At 54.7% G+C, this 19175-nt stretch overlaps 7 protein-coding genes across 7 annotated transcripts; 5 read left to right on the forward strand and 2 right to left on the reverse strand.

Annotated features, from left to right (window-relative positions):
- Positions 1-42: 42 nt before the first annotated feature.
- Positions 43-2375, forward strand: W97_08317 (uncharacterized protein; the record flags this gene model as incomplete). Its single annotated transcript, XM_007786258.1, has 5 exons — positions 43-467; positions 533-565; positions 618-2065; positions 2153-2213; positions 2282-2375. The coding sequence occupies 5 exons, from the start codon at positions 43-45 to the stop codon at positions 2373-2375; spliced, it is 2061 nt and encodes a 686-aa protein (XP_007784448.1).
- A 7163-nt stretch (positions 2376-9538) lies between these two features.
- W97_08318 (uncharacterized protein) lies at positions 9539-11550 on the forward strand (the record flags this gene model as incomplete). Its single annotated transcript, XM_007786259.1, has 2 exons — positions 9539-9696; positions 9750-11550. The coding sequence occupies 2 exons, from the start codon at positions 9539-9541 to the stop codon at positions 11548-11550; spliced, it is 1959 nt and encodes a 652-aa protein (XP_007784449.1).
- A 917-nt stretch (positions 11551-12467) lies between these two features.
- On the forward strand, positions 12468-12922 carry W97_08319 (uncharacterized protein; the record flags this gene model as incomplete). Its single annotated transcript, XM_007786260.1, has 3 exons — positions 12468-12621; positions 12684-12796; positions 12854-12922. 3 exons carry the CDS (start codon positions 12468-12470, stop codon positions 12920-12922), a joined length of 336 nt encoding a protein of 111 aa, XP_007784450.1.
- A 456-nt stretch (positions 12923-13378) lies between these two features.
- W97_08320 (uncharacterized protein) lies at positions 13379-13867 on the reverse strand (the record flags this gene model as incomplete). Its single annotated transcript, XM_007786261.1, has 1 exon — positions 13379-13867. One exon carries the CDS (start codon positions 13865-13867, stop codon positions 13379-13381), a length of 489 nt encoding a protein of 162 aa, XP_007784451.1.
- Positions 13868-14659: 792 nt separating this feature from the next.
- Positions 14660-15396, reverse strand: W97_08321 (uncharacterized protein; the record flags this gene model as incomplete). Its single annotated transcript, XM_007786262.1, has 2 exons — positions 14660-15224; positions 15287-15396. 2 exons carry the CDS (start codon positions 15394-15396, stop codon positions 14660-14662), a joined length of 675 nt encoding a protein of 224 aa, XP_007784452.1.
- A 225-nt stretch (positions 15397-15621) lies between these two features.
- Positions 15622-17070, forward strand: W97_08322 (uncharacterized protein; the record flags this gene model as incomplete). Its single annotated transcript, XM_007786263.1, has 3 exons — positions 15622-15759; positions 15880-16387; positions 16445-17070. The coding sequence occupies 3 exons, from the start codon at positions 15622-15624 to the stop codon at positions 17068-17070; spliced, it is 1272 nt and encodes a 423-aa protein (XP_007784453.1).
- A 702-nt stretch (positions 17071-17772) lies between these two features.
- W97_08323 (uncharacterized protein) lies at positions 17773-18679 on the forward strand (the record flags this gene model as incomplete). Its single annotated transcript, XM_007786264.1, has 3 exons — positions 17773-18129; positions 18180-18566; positions 18626-18679. 3 exons carry the CDS (start codon positions 17773-17775, stop codon positions 18677-18679), a joined length of 798 nt encoding a protein of 265 aa, XP_007784454.1.
- Between the last annotated feature and the right edge of the window lie 496 nt (positions 18680-19175).

Genomic DNA, 19175 nt, shown 5'->3' on the forward strand with positions numbered 1-19175 from the left:
CACCTTCCCCCCCGTACCGGCAATTCCGCACCGACTACACTAATGCCACCAACCGACATCCCCACCTTCGCCGCCTCCCAGCTCTCCCTCCTGGACGCCGAGCTCCGCGCCGAGCTCTCCGAGACCTCAGCCCTAGCCTCCCAGTCCTCGCCCACAGCCCTCGCCCGCGCCGGCGTCGCGATCCTCAACCTTCAGATCTCGTCCCAGCGGACCGGGCTCGGGGGCAAGACTGTTATCGATCTTGAGCTCGATCCTGCTGTCGGTGGGGGCGACATCCCTGAGCATGGCATCAGGGTTGGGGACATAGTGGGCGTGCAGGAGCAGGTGGGCGGGAGTGCGAAGAAGAGAGAGAAGGCTGAGGTGAAGGCGAAGGGGGTGGCGGGAGTGGTGCTGAAGGTCACAAGTGCGGGAGTCGCGGTGGCCCTGGACAGGGAGGAGGTTGAGGTGCCAGCGGGGAAGCTGTGGCTGTGGGTTCATGTGTCTGCTGCCGAGCGAGATGGGGATGGAGGACTGATGTTTATGGTGTATATAGGATCAAGCTCGCTAATGATGTTACGTACAAACGGTATGCTCGATTGTGCAGGTGTGGTGTGAGCAGCTGGTCTGACAGCTGGAAGCATGACCCAGACGATGACACGGCTGCAGAACTTCAAGGAGGCAGAGTATACGCCGTTCGTACGCGTGCTCTTTGGCCTGTCATTCCCTTCGCCGGTACCACAGAACCTCTCAGATCCTGAACACGGCCTTGACAATATCGCCTGGATTGATCCCAGCCTCAACGACTCTCAGAAGGACGCCATCAGGTTTGCCCTCCTATCGAAAGAGATGGCGCTCATACATGGACCGCCCGGCACTGGCAAAACTCATACACTCATCGAGCTCGTACTGCAAATGTTGAAGCAGAACTTGCGTCTACTGGTATGTGGTCCGTCGAACATCGCAGTCGACAACATCGTGGAAAGACTAGCGCCGCACAGAGTGCCCATAGTCCGGCTGGGCCATCCAGCACGACTGCTCCCATCCGTACTGAACCACTCACTGGATGTGCTCACTAGGACAAGCGATGCCGGCGCGCTGGTGCAAGACGTCCGGAAAGAGATGGACGAGAAGCAAGCAAGTATCCGCAAGACGAGGAACGGCCGAGAGCGGCGAGCCATCTACGGTGAGCTAAAGGAACTGAGAAAAGAGTATCGCGAGAGGGAGCGCGGTTGCGTGGATAACCTTGTCAGAGGAAGCAAAGTAGTCCTGGCGACATTGCATGGTGCAGGAGGGTTTCATCTCAAGAACCAAGAGTTTGATGTCGTGATCATTGATGAAGCTAGCCAGGCCCTGGAGGCGCAGTGCTGGGTTCCCCTGCTGGCCGCTAAGAAGGTCGTGCTGGCTGGCGATCACTTGCAGCTGCCACCTACGATCAAGTCCTTGAACTCAAAGGCTAAGTCCTCGAAAGAGGCGAAGGAAGATGAAGTCGTCGAGAACATGACTCTTGAGACTACTTTGTTCGATCGGTTGTTGGCTTTGCACGGGCCATCGATCAAGCGGATACTGACAACCCAATACCGGATGCACGAGAATATCATGGCCTTTCCGTCAAAAGAGCTGTACGAAGGAAAGCTGGTAGCTGCAGACGCAGTCAAAGCGCGCTTACTGAAAGACCTACCTTACAAAGTCAAGGATACGGAGGACAGCAGAGAGCCTGTCGTGTTCTGGGACACTCAAGGTGGAGATTTTCCCGAGAAGACCGAAGATGAAGAATTTGGCAAGAAGGCAGGGAAAGGCATGAGCCTTGGAGAGAGCAAAAGCAACGAGCTCGAAGCGGCGCTGGTCAAGCTGCATGTTCGTAATCTGGTGGACGCGGGCGTGCGAGCCGAGGACATTGCGGTAGTGACACCTTATAATGCACAGCTTGCAGTTCTGTCACAATTGCTCAAGGAAGCCTTTCCGGGCATTGAGCTGGGGAGTGTCGACGGGTTTCAAGGCAGAGAAAAGGAGGCGGTGATAGTGAGTCTGGTCCGAAGCAATCCGGAGCATGAGGTGGGATTCCTTGGTGAGAAGCGCCGGCTGAATGGTAAGACAGCACGCTCTGCGTTCGTGTTACCGCGCCTGCAGTGTACCTGCAGTGTACCTGCATGGGAAATTACTGACACTGCATCAGTTGCAATGACTCGACCAAAGAGACACCTCTGTGTGATTGGAGATTCGGAGACCGTCGGCCGGTAAGTTTCAAGTGTCCATGGGTTACTCCAGTTGTATTTAAGGTGTTATAGCTCATGGTATACACCAGTGGCAGCTCGTTTCTCAAGCGGTGGACGGCATTCCTGGAGGAAACCGCGGACTTGAGATATCCTAATGCGAGCGATCTTCAGGATCTTGCATGAGGCAGGGGTAGAGGCCGGAGGTGCCTTAACGATCTCCGTGCTCAGGGTGAGTAACAATGAAGCTCCCAGATGAGCCGCAGCCAGTCGACCAAGGCCTGATATGGCCGGCCATGGAAAGAGGGCAATCACGGAAGTGCGGGACAAGGACATGAGCAACGGGAAAATTAGAGCAGTATGTCTATGCGGTTGACGCGCTGCACACGGATAAATCGAGAAGACTAATTGCTGTACGAAGGAGCCGGTATTTACCGAACAAGGGCACAATAGCTGGCAACCATTGTTACTGCCCGCTTAAGACGACAATTTTTTATGTGTGAGGATTCGAAGGTTGCTAGACTACCTCTCTCGTGTCTGTTCTCGGCTTATATGCGCTGTATCTGCTTTGAAGCCGCCTCTGCATGGGGTGTTGCTGTACGCTCTTTTGTGGGCCGGTTGCCCTTTCCTTGGCAAATACCGGCTCCTTTCGTAGCGCGGTGAGGTAAACGACATTCCTGAAGCGTGTTAGCCGTAGTTCGCGCGACAGGCCCATATCCACGCTGATTGGTCAGAAGCTGCCGCTAGAACCTGTAAAGCCAACCGTAGCCCCCTTGACCTCAACGTCTTTCCGATTAACCTCCATCAATGGAACTCGCATCGTATATGGTTCCTTCGGTTTTTCCGACCACCTCACCTGCAAAGTATCAGGGGCCTACAGATCTTCAAACGGTCGGCTTATCTGGCCGAAAGACTTACAGCGCGCAATTGCCTTCGCATACGCACATGAAGCCAGGACGATGCAGGAGACCTCCTTGCCACCTCATGCCGCTGCGGCATTCATTCCCTTGACGGCGCTGCCGGAAATTCCGCATTGAGTAAGAAATATGTGAGTGGATTGCGACGGCAAGCTGAAACGTTTGTACCCCTCGTAAACTATCTCGCTGGTCAGAGCGTCGGTGCCGCATGCCATCCATCTTGCTACACGTAGAGCCTCCTTGGTGATTTATCAGGGGCGTGGCGTTGCGCTCCAATCCATAGCTCAAGCATCACTAGTGCTGCGGTTCGTGCCGTTATCAGATTCGGAGCTTGTTGCGTAGGCCGTTTCAGCTTCTCGTCTCCACAGTGGGGACAGTTATCTTGCCTTTGTACCTATTGATTTTCCGCATCTCATTTTCTTCCTACCTTTACCGTCTTCTAGTTTCGTATCTTGAGCCATGTTGGCATGTGCCTCGAACCAATTTCCAAGCCTTTGAACGTTTCGTTATCTCGCGAAGTCCCCCACCCCAAAAACCCGCTTCCAGTGTGCCTTGCAGTTCGTTTGATGCAGCCCTCCTGCCGCTGAGGCATTACAGAAACTCTAAAAGTCAGAAGATGCACCGGCTTTCCGGTCTCGTGCGAGATACAGGAAATTTCATCATATGCAGCCATCCGACTCGCGCAGCTACATCTTGCCAAGGCCGTGGCCAGCACGTGGTTCAGGGCTACCCAGCAGAAAGCAAGCCAAAGCATTCCGGCTCGTTGTTCATACGGCTTGGAAAGAAAGGCTTGAAGTTTTGAGAGCGTTCCGCAGTGGTCACCGGCGAAGGCGAAGTACTAAAGAAGCAATATACCGAACCCTTGTACCTCTGAACTGGGCAGATGTCTCTCACCCATCTGGTCGACCTGTGCCAGGCTGGACCTGCTAGTGATTGAGTATTAAAGCGTGGTGCAGCCGACATCCCGATCGATCCTTCCACATCTGCGCCATAAGAGTCCATTCATGGCATATGAAGAGAGAAGTGCTATATATCAGCACTACAATATCCCAGGCCAGGCAATGTCGGATCACAACAATCCCAACTCTTCCGGATCGTTTACCGCAGTACCAACCAGATTGGTTTCAGCGAAGCAGGAGAAGAGTAGCCCCTTGAGGTCAATTATCCGACGCCTGTTTGGCAGAAAAAGTAGAACCAAGACCGTGGCGTCATATCCGCCAGGGTATGGTTCAGCCCGAAGCGTGTGTCGCCCAACCTTATCTTCAGAAACATCACTGACCCGATTGGATATATAAGGAACCCCGGAGTATAGTCGCGACGACAGGCCGACGTAATAGTGTACAGGCCAGCCAGCGGGCCAGAAGCTCTCAGTGTAGCTTCTCTCCGCCTTTTTCAGAGCCAAGATTATTGAATCCACTGGGATCCCACCTTCCTCTTCCTATAAACGTCAACGCACCTGCAGATACTGGCCAAGCTCCCAGCAATATCAATTTCGAAGCTCCATCCAGAACACACCGCCGACGAGCGACGCTCCCAAGCATGGTTGCGTCGTTAACCGATGTTAACGCGTTAAACGGACCCCGGGAGAGGCCAGGTACTCCAGCGACGGCTCCAGACGGAAACAGCTCGGCAAAATCTGCAGCACAAGTCACAGATGTTCTTAGGACGACAAATGCAAAGTTCACAAAAAGGAGGTCGCGTAACGCTGGCTATCTGTGGAACGTTGCTAAGGAGCAGGGCAATGCAGCTAGCGTTCGCAGGAATAGTGCCGACGTCGGGCTATGGAGGGATATCAAAGGAAGAAGCTCGATTGGCTCCTGTGGCTCCGAAGAAGTCGTGGTGGAAGGGAGTGGAAAAAGTCCCGGAACAGGCACTGATGCAACGGCGCACCTGCAAAAAGGAGTAAAACCAATAAACACTTCATCACGCAGCGGATCGGGAGGTTCTGTACCCAGGACCCTACAACCTGGTGTACGAACCTCAGAAGAAGTGACGGCCGGGTTGGAGACTCGTAACGGCTTTGAAGCCCGCCTGTCCCGTCTTGAGAAAAACATACGGAGCGTCGAAAGCTCTCTTCAGAAGCTTACCGGGCGCAGCCACCGCCAGACCGTCATCTTCGAGAATCCACCAAAGGATCGATATGTAACCGACCACGGTTTTGACTCCTCGGTGGAGCCATCTTCGGTTGGGTTGCGTTCGAAGAGCCCTGGTCCAAGCCAGTATGCCGTATCTACGCCGGCGTCTCCCTCTCACCGGACAGCAGTTGCCGCATCGTCGAGCTCGAGGAATGAGACACAGTATGTTGTTTCGCAGGATTCTCCTTCGCATCCAAAAAGACCCTCTGAATCGATGCCGCAACTGATCTCGCCCAACATCCTGACAATACGTCCACGACCTGTACAGACGAAGGCCTTTGCACTGACGGACGACTACGCAGCGCTCTCCGCCGCTTTGCACCGCGAACGTAGGCGGAGAAAATCCCTCGAAACCCAGCTTCGTCTCTCTCAACAGGAAGTCCAGGACCTTCGCTCACTGGTGTATAGCAGGGGCGGAGGCATTGACCCGTCGAATGTCTATACAGCATGTTGTTCGCGTCATAGTTCGATGACGTTCGAGCATGATACGGAGGAACGACAAACCGTCATCAGCCGCTTCAGTCAGTACGACAGCGGCGATGAAAGCGAGTGCGCCAGTGAGAGTGGGGGCAGTACGCGCATCCGGTCATGGAGTGACGCATGGGCAGGGAACAAGATGGGGGGGCAAGAGATCTGGAAGACGCCCAAGGAAGAGATTGGAGCACAAGATCTCCGCGGGGGGGATCAAAAAGCATGACGCTCTGAGACGCAACCAGCGCTGTGAGGATGCTGTTGATTTGATGGATCTTGCTGCAAGTCGCCCAGAAGCCAGTGGCGGTCATGGCAAAGGATTACGTTAGGGTTGACTGAGGGAGATCTCTCGCCTGCATCTCTCTGTTTTGTCAATCCACCCACTACCCTCAGTGGATGTCATTGTGTTCTTCACAGCGTGATCCCACGCCCATGTCCGGAAAACATTCCGCTGAGTCTTCTTCCCGCGAGTGACGATTAGCTGCCGGTTTTTCAAATCACCTCCCGCTAATAGTGTTGAGTGTCGGTGGTTACCCAACGGCAAGTCGATCGAGCTAAGATGCAGTCATGCAACTAGCCTAACACCAGGCCGAACAACAAGACCATCACCACTAGCGTCCATCTATTCCAAAGACTACCTACCCGGCCGCATCCAGCCTTACCATGTTGGTCCCGCGGAGGTCTAGAGAGCCTGCGGAGCGGATGCTCTGTAGAGGCCTTCTTGGCAATCGGCAATGGGCGGAAAAGATCACCAAGTTAGAACCATCTGTGTTCAAAGACGATCACTCACTAGCATCGCTGCTAGAATCTTCCACTGCGGCATCGTTAGCCCCGGATGCCACCATCACGATGCACCGCGGTCAGTCCGCCGTCTGCGCTTGCCGTGGTGATCGAAGAGCCATGATATCGGTCGCAACAACGGCCTTTACGTACAGAATTCACCGACTCCAGTTTGGCCACTGTTCTTTAAAATTACGTGCTGTGCGAAATGGATTTTTCCAATAATGCTACTCAAATTGGTATGAAGGGGGCCTAAAGCCGATAAGGCTAACAACAGTAGCCGTAATGGGAATCGCAAAGACGGCGGTCATGTGCTAAAGACCAGCAATTTCAATTCAATAGTAACAACGTTGGCGAATGCTGTATAATCTGATTTCCCGTAAGACTACGCATACAACTGCTGTAAACAGCACCGGTCACGGATTTACCTATGTCATCACACGTCGTCCGCTACCTGGCAGCCAGTGAGACTTCCCAGCATATCCACCAGCCTCGGTCTATCAACTTGCAAGACGGCACATGTTTACACTTCTGGTGCCGATAGCATGCACAGCCTTTCCGTAGCCTCGTGGACCGCAAGACCCGTGCTGGGGGCGCCTGCAGTGCAACACATTGTGCAACAGGTCTCGTCCAGGGATCCATGATCGGCATCGATGGATTTCTATCCCAGCCCTGCAGCACAGATGCGGAGAGCTCCACACATTCTTAAGAAAAAGAAGACGGTTCAACCATACCGAGCGGTAGCTGACCACGCTGTCTTTGGTGGACTTCCCTCGGCTGGTACTCTATGGGTAGGTGCGGCCGCTTAACGCACGACCGTATCGATAGTTTGCGGCTGAGATAACGAGAGCATACCGGTTGCTTCGTGAGTCGTGGGTTCCCGTGGTCGTCTGAGAATCGCCTGAGATACCTTAACCGAACGGAGTTCACGAGGGCCAAGATTGACCAGATGGTGAGGCTTGCTCTGGCTCAAGTCTGTGGAGGCCAAGAAGAACCGAAGGATCGAATAGAGTTGCGCAATAGTGGGAGCTAAATTTGAGAGCGGGGACTGTCTCGGATGATGACCAGCGACTCTTGCGTCTTGGATTGCTGCGTCGGTCCGTGTTGCAGGCTCTACCTACTTTCCAAGGCCGTCCAAAGAAATTCGATAGTGGGAAACATTCGAAAGACCAACCGGGTTTTCCAGCATGACTCTGTAGTCATGCTGAAGGCGCACGGAAGATGTAACTTCTCCATGCCCAAAGACGAAGCCAGCACGGGCAAAACGATAAGCGACTATATCGGCGCGCGATCAGGGTACCGGATAGCTGAACTCACCATCTTCACAAAACCAACGCGATGTGTCATCCCCGTGGATAGCCCAAGGGCCCGTCTGGATTTTAGAAGGATGTGCAGGGGTCAACTGCAGGCAGCCTACCTAGGTTTGCAAGAAGCTAGTCTGAGGCTGAAAAGCCAGCCGCGAATCTGCATGCCTTACGGACAAATCAGGAAGACGGGTTTGTGGTCACCTTGCAGAATGACGCTTCAATACAATGGGCGTCAGCTCGGTTAGTGCGGCTGCAAGGGCAATCACGGCTCCATTCTTTCGGCAGCGTGAACGGGGGAACGATTGCCACATGTCAGTTGTAGTATGCGCAAGCCGCACGAAGCCAGAAACACATTGCGGATGGCTTCAGTCTACGCAGGCGGTGAAGTGTCTGGATCTGGAGGTCCCAAGGTCTGTCTCCGGCATAATCCGCATAACGACATCCATTACGGGGGCGAAGCGAAGCACATTTAGGCGAAAGCTTAGCGACTTCCTCGAAAGGAAAGCGTCACATCTGCCAACCGCGTGTGGCTTGCGCTTCCAGAAGATAATCCTGGCGGCATCTCCGAACAGACTATTGCGCTTGATGCATTGACAGAAGCAGACAGATGGCTGACAATCATCGCAGCGTGAATGGTGGAGACGACCACTAGCGCGCGCCTCGTCCGCTGCACGGGCAATCTGGAATCACCGCCAAGACCTTGCATGCTTACCTCCGCTCCAGCTCCGAGCTCTTGTTGGCTTCCGCCGGGTTTTGGCAGCACTGACAGCAAAGCTTGAGGTGACGACCTGCGTCTCCCAGATTTTCGGGCTGGGAGGTTTGGCAAAGCTTAGCGAAGCCTGGCCCAGCTGCCTGGCAACAGCCGGGACGACGTCGCCACGCCCTGCACCTCGTTCTGGCCAGCACGCTCTCGTATTCCGGTGGGGGTACGAGGTATTGCGCCTGACGTCCCGAAAACAATACCCGTACATACAGAACAGTCGATCGTCGGCCGGGAACCGCCATTGGTGGCTTGTCTAGTCCGGACCCTTCTCCCTCTGCCAAGTGGCATTCCTCTACAGCTCCTCGGCTCAGATCATCTCTGTCGCAACGGAGTGCAAATCTTCAGAGATGCTCTAGTATATCTCTAGGCTCCGCCATCTGGACCAGAGTCATGGGCCTTGGCAGTACGCCTCTGGCTCCGTCGTGGCCCGTTCATCGCAAGGATCACGTCGAGGCTGTACCAGCTTCCCGGCTCTAAGATCTTGCGCCAACCACGCCATCGTGAAGCGCGACCCGACATCATGACAGTTTGCGACAACGAGGTGGCGCCCTGTTGAGCGTTCGCTAACGCACGAAATGATGCCCTTGCCGGTCCGCCGTCTTCCAGCCCTTCGGTGGCGGCCCGGTTATGCTCACCTCTCCGTGAGTTTGGGACTTCTGCCCGTAGCTAGGCGAGATCTCATCGAGTCGTTCTCTGTTCGACCCACTGATTGCTCAGCGCCGAGTAGTTAGACCAGGTTCTAGCGTCTGATCGCTTCGATTGCAGATGTCATTCCACTGCTTTGTGATGGCGAGGGCCTGTGAGCCTCGACCAGACTATCGAATGGTTTGCAGTACTTATATCCCATCAGTCCACGGTTTCCTTGCTCTTCATCGAGTCACTTTGAGCACATTGCCTCTTGTACTACCAATCCTCTTCTACTCCTTAACTCTAGTGCACTATTCCCCCACTTCATTACTCTTGTACAACGTTCAAGATGTTTGACAAGATGATCCGTGCTTCTCTTGGTGTCTGGGGCATACTAGGCCTACTTGGCCAAACTGCTTTGGCGGCAGACGACGAATGGATCAGTCCTGTCTACAAGGACTTCTACTCCAAGCCGCTACCATTTCCTCCCACCAAGTCACCTAAACTGTGAGTGGTCTTTACCCAGTTTCTTGCACTGGCAGCGGCTAATCACTTAGCAGAACTTACACGAATCCAAACACCGGCGCTGCCATCGACTACTACGAGGTTGAGATCAAGTCCTTCGAGCAGCAGGTCTACCCAGGCCTGAAGCCGGCAAAGCTTGTTGGTTATGACGGTATATCACCCGGTCCGACCTTCAGGGTCGAGAGGGGTCGCGAGACCGTTGTTCGATTCATCAACAGGGCCGTCATGGCCAGCGCAGTCCACTTACACGGCTCCTACAGTCGGGCACCTTTCGACGGATGGGCCGAAGACCTCATCCAGCCAGGCCAATACAAGGACTACTACTACCCCAACGCACAGACCGCTAGGACCTTGTGGTACCACGATCATGCTATCCACCACACAGCCGAGAATGCCTACTTCGGCCAAGCTGGTTTTTATCTCCTACACGATGGTTCTGAAGATTCCTTTGGCTTGCCATCCGGACAATACGACATCCCCTTGGCCCTTACGGCAAAGGTGTACAATGCTGACGGTACTCTGTTCGATCCTAAGGACGAGACCACCAGCATCTATGGCGACGTCTTCCATGTCAACGGCGAACCGTGGCCATTCCACAAGGTCGAGCCACGCAAGTACCGTCTTAGGTTCCTCAACGCCGCTGTCAGCCGTACCTTCCGTGTCTGGTTTGAGGCTTCCGGCGCACTCGGCACGAAGATCCCATTCAAGATGATTGCTGGCGATGCTGGGCTCATGACCAAGCCGGTCTCCACGAACACTCTCGTTATCTCCATGGCTGAGCGGTGGGAGATGATTGTCGACTTCGCGCCTTTTGCGGGCAAGAACGTGACCATGCGGAACGACCGCGACGTGTTCGCTGATGACGACTACGCTGGCACTGACCGAGTGATGCAGTTCGTTGTTGGCACCACTGTCTCGAGCACTGCCAACAATGGCGAGCCTCCCGCGGCGTTTAGGGCTGTGGACTTCCCACCGAATAAGGCTACCGTCGACAAGCACTTCAAGTTCGAGCGCGGCAATGGCGAATGGCAGATCAATGGCGTGACGTTTGCCGACGTTAACAACCGTATCCTTGCTAGGCCGAAGCGAGGCGCCGTTGAAGTCTGGGAGCTTGAGAACAGCAGCGGTGGTTGGTCGCATCCCATTCACATCCATCTTGTCGACTTCCAGATCGTCAAGCGTACCGGAGACAGGGGTGTTCAGCCGTATGAGAGGGAAGCGCTCAAGGACGTCGTAGTCCTCGGCACCGGCGAGACTGCGACAGTCATTGCGAGATACGCACCATGGGACGGCGTCTACATGTTCCACTGCCACAACCTCATCCACGAGGACCACGACATGATGGCCGCCATCAACGTCACCGCCCTCGAGGGCTTCGGCTATCCCGAGACCACGAGGTTTATCGACCCTATGGAGCCCCGATACCTTGCTAAACCCATAAACGACGCTGATTTCTCCACCTCTGCCATTCAGAGCAAGCTCGCGTTCTTCGACGGCTTGAACGCCTACAGGGATGCGGACAAGATCAATGCCGCGCTCATCAGCTACCACAACGCTCCACCACCAGTGGGCACGCCATTCGCCTCATCCACCTTGAGGACTGTAGCGTCGGCATCTTCCGCGACCGGTACTGCTGCTGCTACCAGCGCTGCTACTAGCGCTGCTGTGCCTGCAAGCTCTGCTACAACACGCGCATCGACGGCCGTAGCGTCTACTCTTCAGACATCTGTACGTGCGACGACCACAGCCAGAACGACCACCTCGGCAGCCAGGACCACCACGACGGCGAGGACTACCACGACGGCGAGGACTACCTCGTCCACGCGCAGGAGGTGATTGACTTGCCTAAAAGTGTTGCATTGTATAGATCGGTTTGGCGTCTTGCACCTTAGCGTTTGATTTTCAGCTTCACATTCCTTACGACCAACTTCATGACGATCCTTAATCATAGATCACGACACTCATTAGACACGACTGCATTGGGCCGGTGCGGTTTGGGTGCACAGGGTAGACATCCGGCATACCAGGACTGCAGGCGTTTGTTACTTGGTGTGGCTCTTGTATTGCATTGTTTGCCGGTTGGGTTAGTTTATAGACATTGTATATATGCCCTCTGGGCTGTTCCATCGTTGCAAATCGAAGACACCCATAGTGATTGTACTTTGGCATCTCTCGTTCCATCCTGTCTATGAAGCGAATTCACTTCGTAACAAAACTCGCTGATCTTGCTCATCTCACTGCAGCGCTTTCCGAGTCTACACGGCACTGAACTTTCCGGGACTCTCCGGGACTCTCCGATGGCTGATGCACGACGCGCATGATGGCGTTCATGGTGTCCGCGACATCCCTGCCCCTGCAGCTGGACCTGCGTCACGTTTAAAGTCACGATGCTCAGAAAACCTAAGGGCAGCATCTGCGTCTAGTCTCTTGATGTTTATCGGTGTTTGGGCTCGGGAGACGGCATCTAACATGAAGTTAGCAAGCTTAGTGACCGTCGCGCTTTACGCGGTCAGGGACGCGTTCTGTTGCAGCCCACATGTGATACAAGCACTCAGGTTACTGGGTTGGGGTCACTGGACCCCATTCACTATTCACCATTCACCTTGACCTTCACTCTGCTGCCTGGGCAATGAGCTGCAGATTACGTCTGATCCGTTGACAGCTGACAGTGACAGCGAAATGACGTGACTGCCCAATTCCAGCGTCGATATAATCGGCCTTCTCCTTGTCTTCTTCTTCTTCTTCTTCTCAACATGAACATCAAGCATTCGATCTTCAAAGTCAACTTCACCAAGATCGTCAACTCTCATTCAAACTTCAACTCAATCTTCAAGCGATCAATCAAGACTTCTTCCACCATGCCTCAGTACTCCGAAGGCGACACCGTCCGCTACAAGCCCGTCGGCGGTACGTCTTCACTCTCTCTTCCCACTCTTCATCCACTAGATCGCTCACTGACGCGCGTCAAGGCCCCGACTCCAACACTTCCGAGTCGACCGGCACCATCAAGAAGGTCCTCACCGAGCCCGACACGGTCGGCGACCGCCACGTCAATGCCAGCGACGACGACCCTAGATACGAGGTAAGCCGCACGTCACTGCCAGTCGTTGCAATTCACCCAGCTGATCGTCATGACCAGATCGAGAACGCCAACACCGGCAAGACTTCTGCCATCTACGAGCGCAACATCTTGGGCAAGGCCGAGTAGGTGCTTGGATATGGAGGCACAATGCTGGTGCTAGGATGGTGGCACGATGGGACGAACTCTGGTGTGGCATGGCATGGCGTGATCCGGCTTAGGCCGTAGCAGGTAGCTCATAGCACCTGAATACCAGCAATATCAGCTTGGTACACACAATGTTTTCTCTCTGCACATGTGATGAAATTGAATGCCCATCCCTCGCTGCCCTTGTATCCACAATTGACCATGCCTGCCTTAGTAACGTCTCGCCCGAAATACCTCTGCAGCTGCCGGGCAACAGATTCGCCATGCCCTTCTCGACGATGCCAGGACCGATCAACACACGCTGGACCTGCCATGCCATCCCTGAACATTCCTCCAAGCTTCATTACCCCGGTCCGATTCTCGGCCTACACGATGCAGTCAGCGAACGCCCCTCTCGCACCTCACAACACCCCATCTAGCCACCAGCACAAGGGGGACTCACATATCATGATGCTCACTCAGATTCGACAAATACCGATTCAGCTCCTCCACGCGCTCCTTATGCGTCTTGAGTCCCTCCCGTCTCAACCGCTCATCCAATCGCTTGCGCCGCCGCTCCTCGTGCGCGCGCTCAGCGGCTGTCTTGCCAGCATACCGTGCTGACTCTTTTGTCGAATCTCCTGCCCCTCCTTCGGATCGAGTGGCTGGCGCGGTGTCTTCTGATGCGCTGGCGCTTGCGGGTGTTGCCAAGGCGTCTTCGTCTGCCAGCAGGGCCTGCATGTCCTTTTGTGTCTCGTTCTTCTTCTTCTTCTCTCCCTTGGTTTGAGGGGTTGAGGCGCCATCCGCAGCACCTGCGGTCGTAGAAGCATCGCTGGTTTCGGGCGGTTTTGGGGGCTTCTTTTTCTTGCGCTTTTTGTCGATGCCGCTGGTGCTACTGCCTTTTAGCTTGAGGGCGCCGCCGGCGGTCGTGTAGTCTGTGTTGGGCATTGTGGGGTAACGGTGGTGGTGTTTGAGTTGGAGGTCAAGGAAGGGGATGTGAGAGGGCTTGAAGGCTTGCGGGTAGGGCTGAGGATGTGGGACAGGGGTGGTGATTGGGTGGAGGCAGGGGCTGGATCGCAGCAGCGGTCGATGCTAGATGATGCTGAATCGATCTGCAGATTCATCCGGGCCTTCTTCTTGAAGAAACATTTACTGAGAATTGGCTTCATCACGCGTACGCTTTGCCACAAACCGCCTGGTGTACGTCTGTCGATAGCCAGAGATCTACTTATTTCTGACTATCTGAGCCTACAGTTCAATCTCGTCATCAACTACGCATCGGCGAAAACCTCGGGAAGCCGGCATTGACTGCCAAAAATGTACCCTTTTGTTCACGGAATATTGAAGGGGTGTTTGGTTTGCACGGAGATATTTAAGCAGTTCATAGGAATACGCAGCACTTCAACAAGCAGCTACTACTTCTTTTCTAGAGTAATCCAAACCCATGGACGCACCCCTCTCTGCACACTGGCCGTCTTTGCACCAACATTCTCATCCCACGAGCTGACACATGGTCCTGGCAGCTCAATACCTTTTACCATGCTGGCGGGGATGCGGCTCGTCCCTCTTGGCCTTTGTTGCCTGCGTATGCTTGATGCTGCTGTGCGCAACACGAGTGGTGACCCGATATAGCGGTGACGCGCTCTCGATGAGCAGAGTTGCTCTCAGAGGACCATCGTAGCGCTTCTTCCGACTTCCTGGCAACCGTACTGCTATTTTGGTCCTCATTCAGATGCCCCATCATCTCCCCTGCTTCGCCCTCCACCGCTGTACCCTCCTCCTAATATCCCCCTCACTCTGTTGCATAACGTTCAACTTCCGATCCCGAACCATCTTGCCGTAGTCATCTCCATACTTCTCCACCAATTTTCCTATCCACTCCTCTTCCCTCACGCTCTGTTTCCTGGGCGCCTTCCTTACTCCCCGCGCCGCCTGCTGCTGCAACGCCCTCACCACAGCCGTCTCCCCTCCAGCCCCCGCCCGCGGCACATTGTCAAACCCCTCCCACTCCTCCGCATCCTCGAGGTCAGACAGCTCATTCAGCGGATCATTCAGCGGATTCGGCTTCCTCCTCGCAGTCGGATCGTCCAAGACCCGTAGCTCGCCCGTCTCCGCATCGCGCTCGATGCGCGCCTCTTGGACCTCGATGACCGTCGGCGCGCTGCCGTCGATTTTCAGGCTATCGCTCTTCCGCGCGCTGAGCGTGTCGGCGCTGGAGGTCTTCTCAACGCCGCCGGTGACGTGATTCAGCTTTGTAGCGAGGCCGAGACGGCGGTAGTTTTGGGTGAGCGTTTCTTTGGGGTTCCTACGGAGAAGGGAGGTTAGTTTGGTGGGAGGGAGACGCTGGGGGTGGGGGGTTTACGCTACCAGTTTGCGGCGATGATGGGGTTGTTGAGGATCTTCTTTTTGGATTTGGGCTTTTTGGTGACTTTGTGGAGGGAGGAGCGGTTCTTCTTTTTTTGGAGTTCGCGACCCATTGTGCGGTAGTGTTTGCGCTATTGGCGCGAATTCGGTGTACGTTACTTCGTGGGCGCGGTAGAATAATCTCTGGGTGTTGTGGTGTTCAGGGTTCTCCGAAATCTTGGCGGATTTGACCTCAGCCCCTATCGATAAGTGACACTGTGCTGTGGAGTCCCCTTTGGTCGCGTGTGCTGCTTGTCGCTAGCACAACAGTCCTATCTCGACGCGTATCAGACTAAATCATGGCGTCAAGGGCGCGGGCTGTCTTGCTCGCCATCGTTTTCCTCTTCCTGGTGTATCAAGTTGCCGCAGTGATTCTCGAGAAGGATAACGTCTCTATCGGCCAGCTTACCCCTGGAGAGATCGAGGAGAAGTTGCAGGTAATGCGCCTTCCAGTCCACTGAGATAGTTACAGCCGAGCTTTGGAGTGGGTTGGAAGTCATCTCATATAGGGTCGTCTGTATGCGCACGATCGTAGACAGAGAGCTGATAGTGACCAGGAGTGCCCCTTGGTCCAGTCCCTGAACGCCCACAAAGTCTCCACGCACCCGCAAACCTCCAGCGTCACCTCCCGCGTCTTCTCCGTCCTCTTCCCCGGCTCGCCTGCCGTCAATGCGCTCCTCGCAACACTTTACATATCTGGCCCGCCGAACTTCCTGCTCGCGCTATGCCCCCCAAACATCGATCCCTCCTCGCTGAGCGTCATGGTAGCCTTCGCCGTGGGCGGGCTTTTGGGAGACACGCTTTTCCATCTCCTGCCTGAGATCTTCCTTGGAGAGGTTGAGCCGGACCGCGTCAAGTTCGTCATGGTTGAACCGAACAAGAACCTCCTGTTAGGTGTGGCCATCATGGTGGGCTTCGTGACGTTTGTGGCTATGGACAAGGGGCTGAGGATAGCGACGGGGGGCAACGGCGGGCACGATCATGGGCATGGGCATGCGCACGGCAAGATCGAGGGAGGAGAGAAGGCCGCGGCGAGTGCTGTCGCTAGCGGGTCTGAAGTCAGAGGTATTCTTTCCCAGGATTTATCGTCCCACGAGTCCATATCATGCTGACATAGTCAAGCCAAGCAAGAGGCCGCTCGCCAGCGAAAGCCAAATGGCACCACCACCGCCCCAGAGCCGACCTCAATCGCAGAAAAAGAAGTCAACGCTTCAGTAAAACTAGGCGGCTACCTCAACCTGATAGCAGACTTTACCCACAACATCACAGACGGGCTTGCGTTGTCGTCCTCTTTCTACGCCTCGCCAACCATCGGCGCCACCACGACCGTTGCAGTTTTCTTCCACGAGATACCGCACGAGGTCGGCGACTTTGCTCTCCTCGTCCAGAGCGGCTTCAGTAAGCGGAAAGCAATGGGCGCCCAGTTCCTGACCGCTGTCGGCGCTTTCCTCGGCACATGCATCGGTATTGCGGTGCAGGAGTTTGGCGGCTCGAGTAGCGGTCTTGGGGCTGAGGTTCACGGTCCGGGCTTGTTTGGAACCAGTCTGCAGTGGGGCGATATGTTGCTACCATTCACGGCAGGGACGTTTTTGTATGTGGGCACGGTCGCGGTCATTCCGGAGATGCTGGAGACGGGCCCGGAAAAAGGTAAGGAGTTTAGGAAGACGCTGACGCAGTTCTCTGCTATGGCTGCTGGGGCGGGGATTATGCTTGCGTACGTAATCCCTCCTTGTACCCAAGATACTTGATCTAACACGCTGTCTTAGGATTTCGTGGTCCTAGAGGACATTTGGTACCGTAGTGCTATGTATGACTTGCAGAATAGATTTCTGGTCATGTTCTAGACGGACAAAATCAAGCAGTTCGATTCATAGGAACGCTAGAATTAGGAAAAGATACTCCAAGTGTGGGTTTGCCTCTGGACACAAATAGAGGAGACTCCATTTCGTGTTGCCGCTCAATCAGTTAGGAAAAGGTTTATGCAGTTTTGTAAGCCATTCACAGAACAACAATTCCTCGATTGAAGCAAATGCCTGAGGATGACTATTGAAAACACGCGGACATTTGCAATCCGTCTTAACATCCTTTCGTCAATTGTTCTATATTTGGTGTTTCGTACTCGTACTACTCTGGATTTTCGACACATGTGATCACCCGACCAGCCCTACTTCGTATTCTACTTTATCCTCTCCTACATCACGCCCCGGTCAAGTGGTTCAGTCGTACACTACAGCGCTGTCGCACTTAGCGACTATGTTTCCTCTATCGTTTCGTATTGCTCTGCGTCGCATTGCGTACTACTTCTGGTAGCTTGTCGTGCCCGCCTTATGCATGCATATCTCAAGAGATATATATAAATCTTACATCGCGCATTGCATGTTCAGATCCCCAGCTCTGCACTCTGTAATCTACTCCAGAACTTATCTCAACATTAAGATAGACTAGCTCCGATGCATTACACTCTCTCCGCCATCGTGGCGGTTCTAGCCACCGCTCCTCTCACTCTCGCACAGAGCACCACCCCCTTCCAAAACCTCTGCAACGCAAGTGCCCCTGGCTCAGACGCACCAGTCTGCGACGTACCTGCTAACCTCATCAAGATAAAATGTATAGTCGGCCTCGGAGAGCAGCGCAACAACCTGACCTACGTCTGCCAACCCGAAATCAAGTCCCAAGTCCAGACCTGCGTCCACTCTCTCTGCGACGCAAGCACCTTCCCCGCCGCCGACGCCGAGTACGACGCCGCCTGCGCTTCGCTGCTGCCGCCTGACCCTGTGCCTGAGCCGCTGTTCCGTCACCTTTGCAATGTTCGCCGCCTTGTCGTCCATCCAGCAATACTCTTAATAAGATTTCCCAGGTCAAATGCTCCGTCAGCCTTGGCGACCAAGCCAACAACTTAACCCACATCTGCCGCTCAGATATCAGATCCCAGGTCCAGACATGCGTCTACCAGCTCTGTGATGCTGCCACCGCCGCGCCCGCGGATGCGGAGTATGAGGCGCTTTGTCCGACACTGACACCGCCGCAGCCGCTGTTTAAGCATCTGTGCAACGTCAAGTGCGCGGTTGGGTTGGGAGATCAGGCGTACAATAAAACGCAGATCTGCCTCCCGGACGTGAGGGCCGGGGTGCAGACTTGCGTGCGCCAGTTGTGTGACGTGAGTACGGCTCCGGCGGCGGAGGCGGAGTATGAAGCGCTGTGTCCGAGGGCGCCGGAGGAGGTGTGGTTGAGGGCGGGGTGTAATGTGAGTGACGCACTGTCCTGTCTAGTTTCGTTCAGGTGTAGTCGCTGACGTTTCAATAGGTAAAATGCATGGCTAGCCTAGGACTGGTCAACCCTGTCGCTGATCTCTGTTAAATTTGCTCGCGAGACACGAGGAGGAGCTTGACCAGATGCGTGCGCTCGTTGTGTTCTGGGAGTGCGGCAGATGTGGCGGTGGAGGAGTACAACGCGGCATGCCCACGCTCGTGAGGCAGAGGTTGCTCACAAGGGTACGATAGACGATGAGAAGTTGGAGCGCCGAGGTGTACTTCTTTGGGTCGAAAGCGGTCAAGGCCGTCGGAAAGCCTTGTTGATATCCTTGGTAGACGAGGTTAATGGCCCTGGTTTAACTCGTAGCGAGACCTTCGATGCTGTTAAAGTACGGGTTATGGCATCACCACCCCTCCCATCCCTACCAGCACGACATTGACTTATCAACCCTAAGCCTCCTTGGATTCAACCCACTGCAGACTGGGTATAGTGCTAAACGTACTGGATGCACGTTCTATGTTACCTACCTACAATGCTTCACTCGTCCGTCAAAAGTCCCGCACCAGAGCCTTCTGGGACCGGAAGCATGAAAGTCATGCCA

Source organism: Coniosporium apollinis (genome assembly GCF_000281105.1).
Source record: "Coniosporium apollinis CBS 100218 chromosome Unknown supercont1.54, whole genome shotgun sequence".
Lineage (NCBI taxonomy): Eukaryota > Fungi > Ascomycota > Dothideomycetes > Coniosporium > Coniosporium apollinis.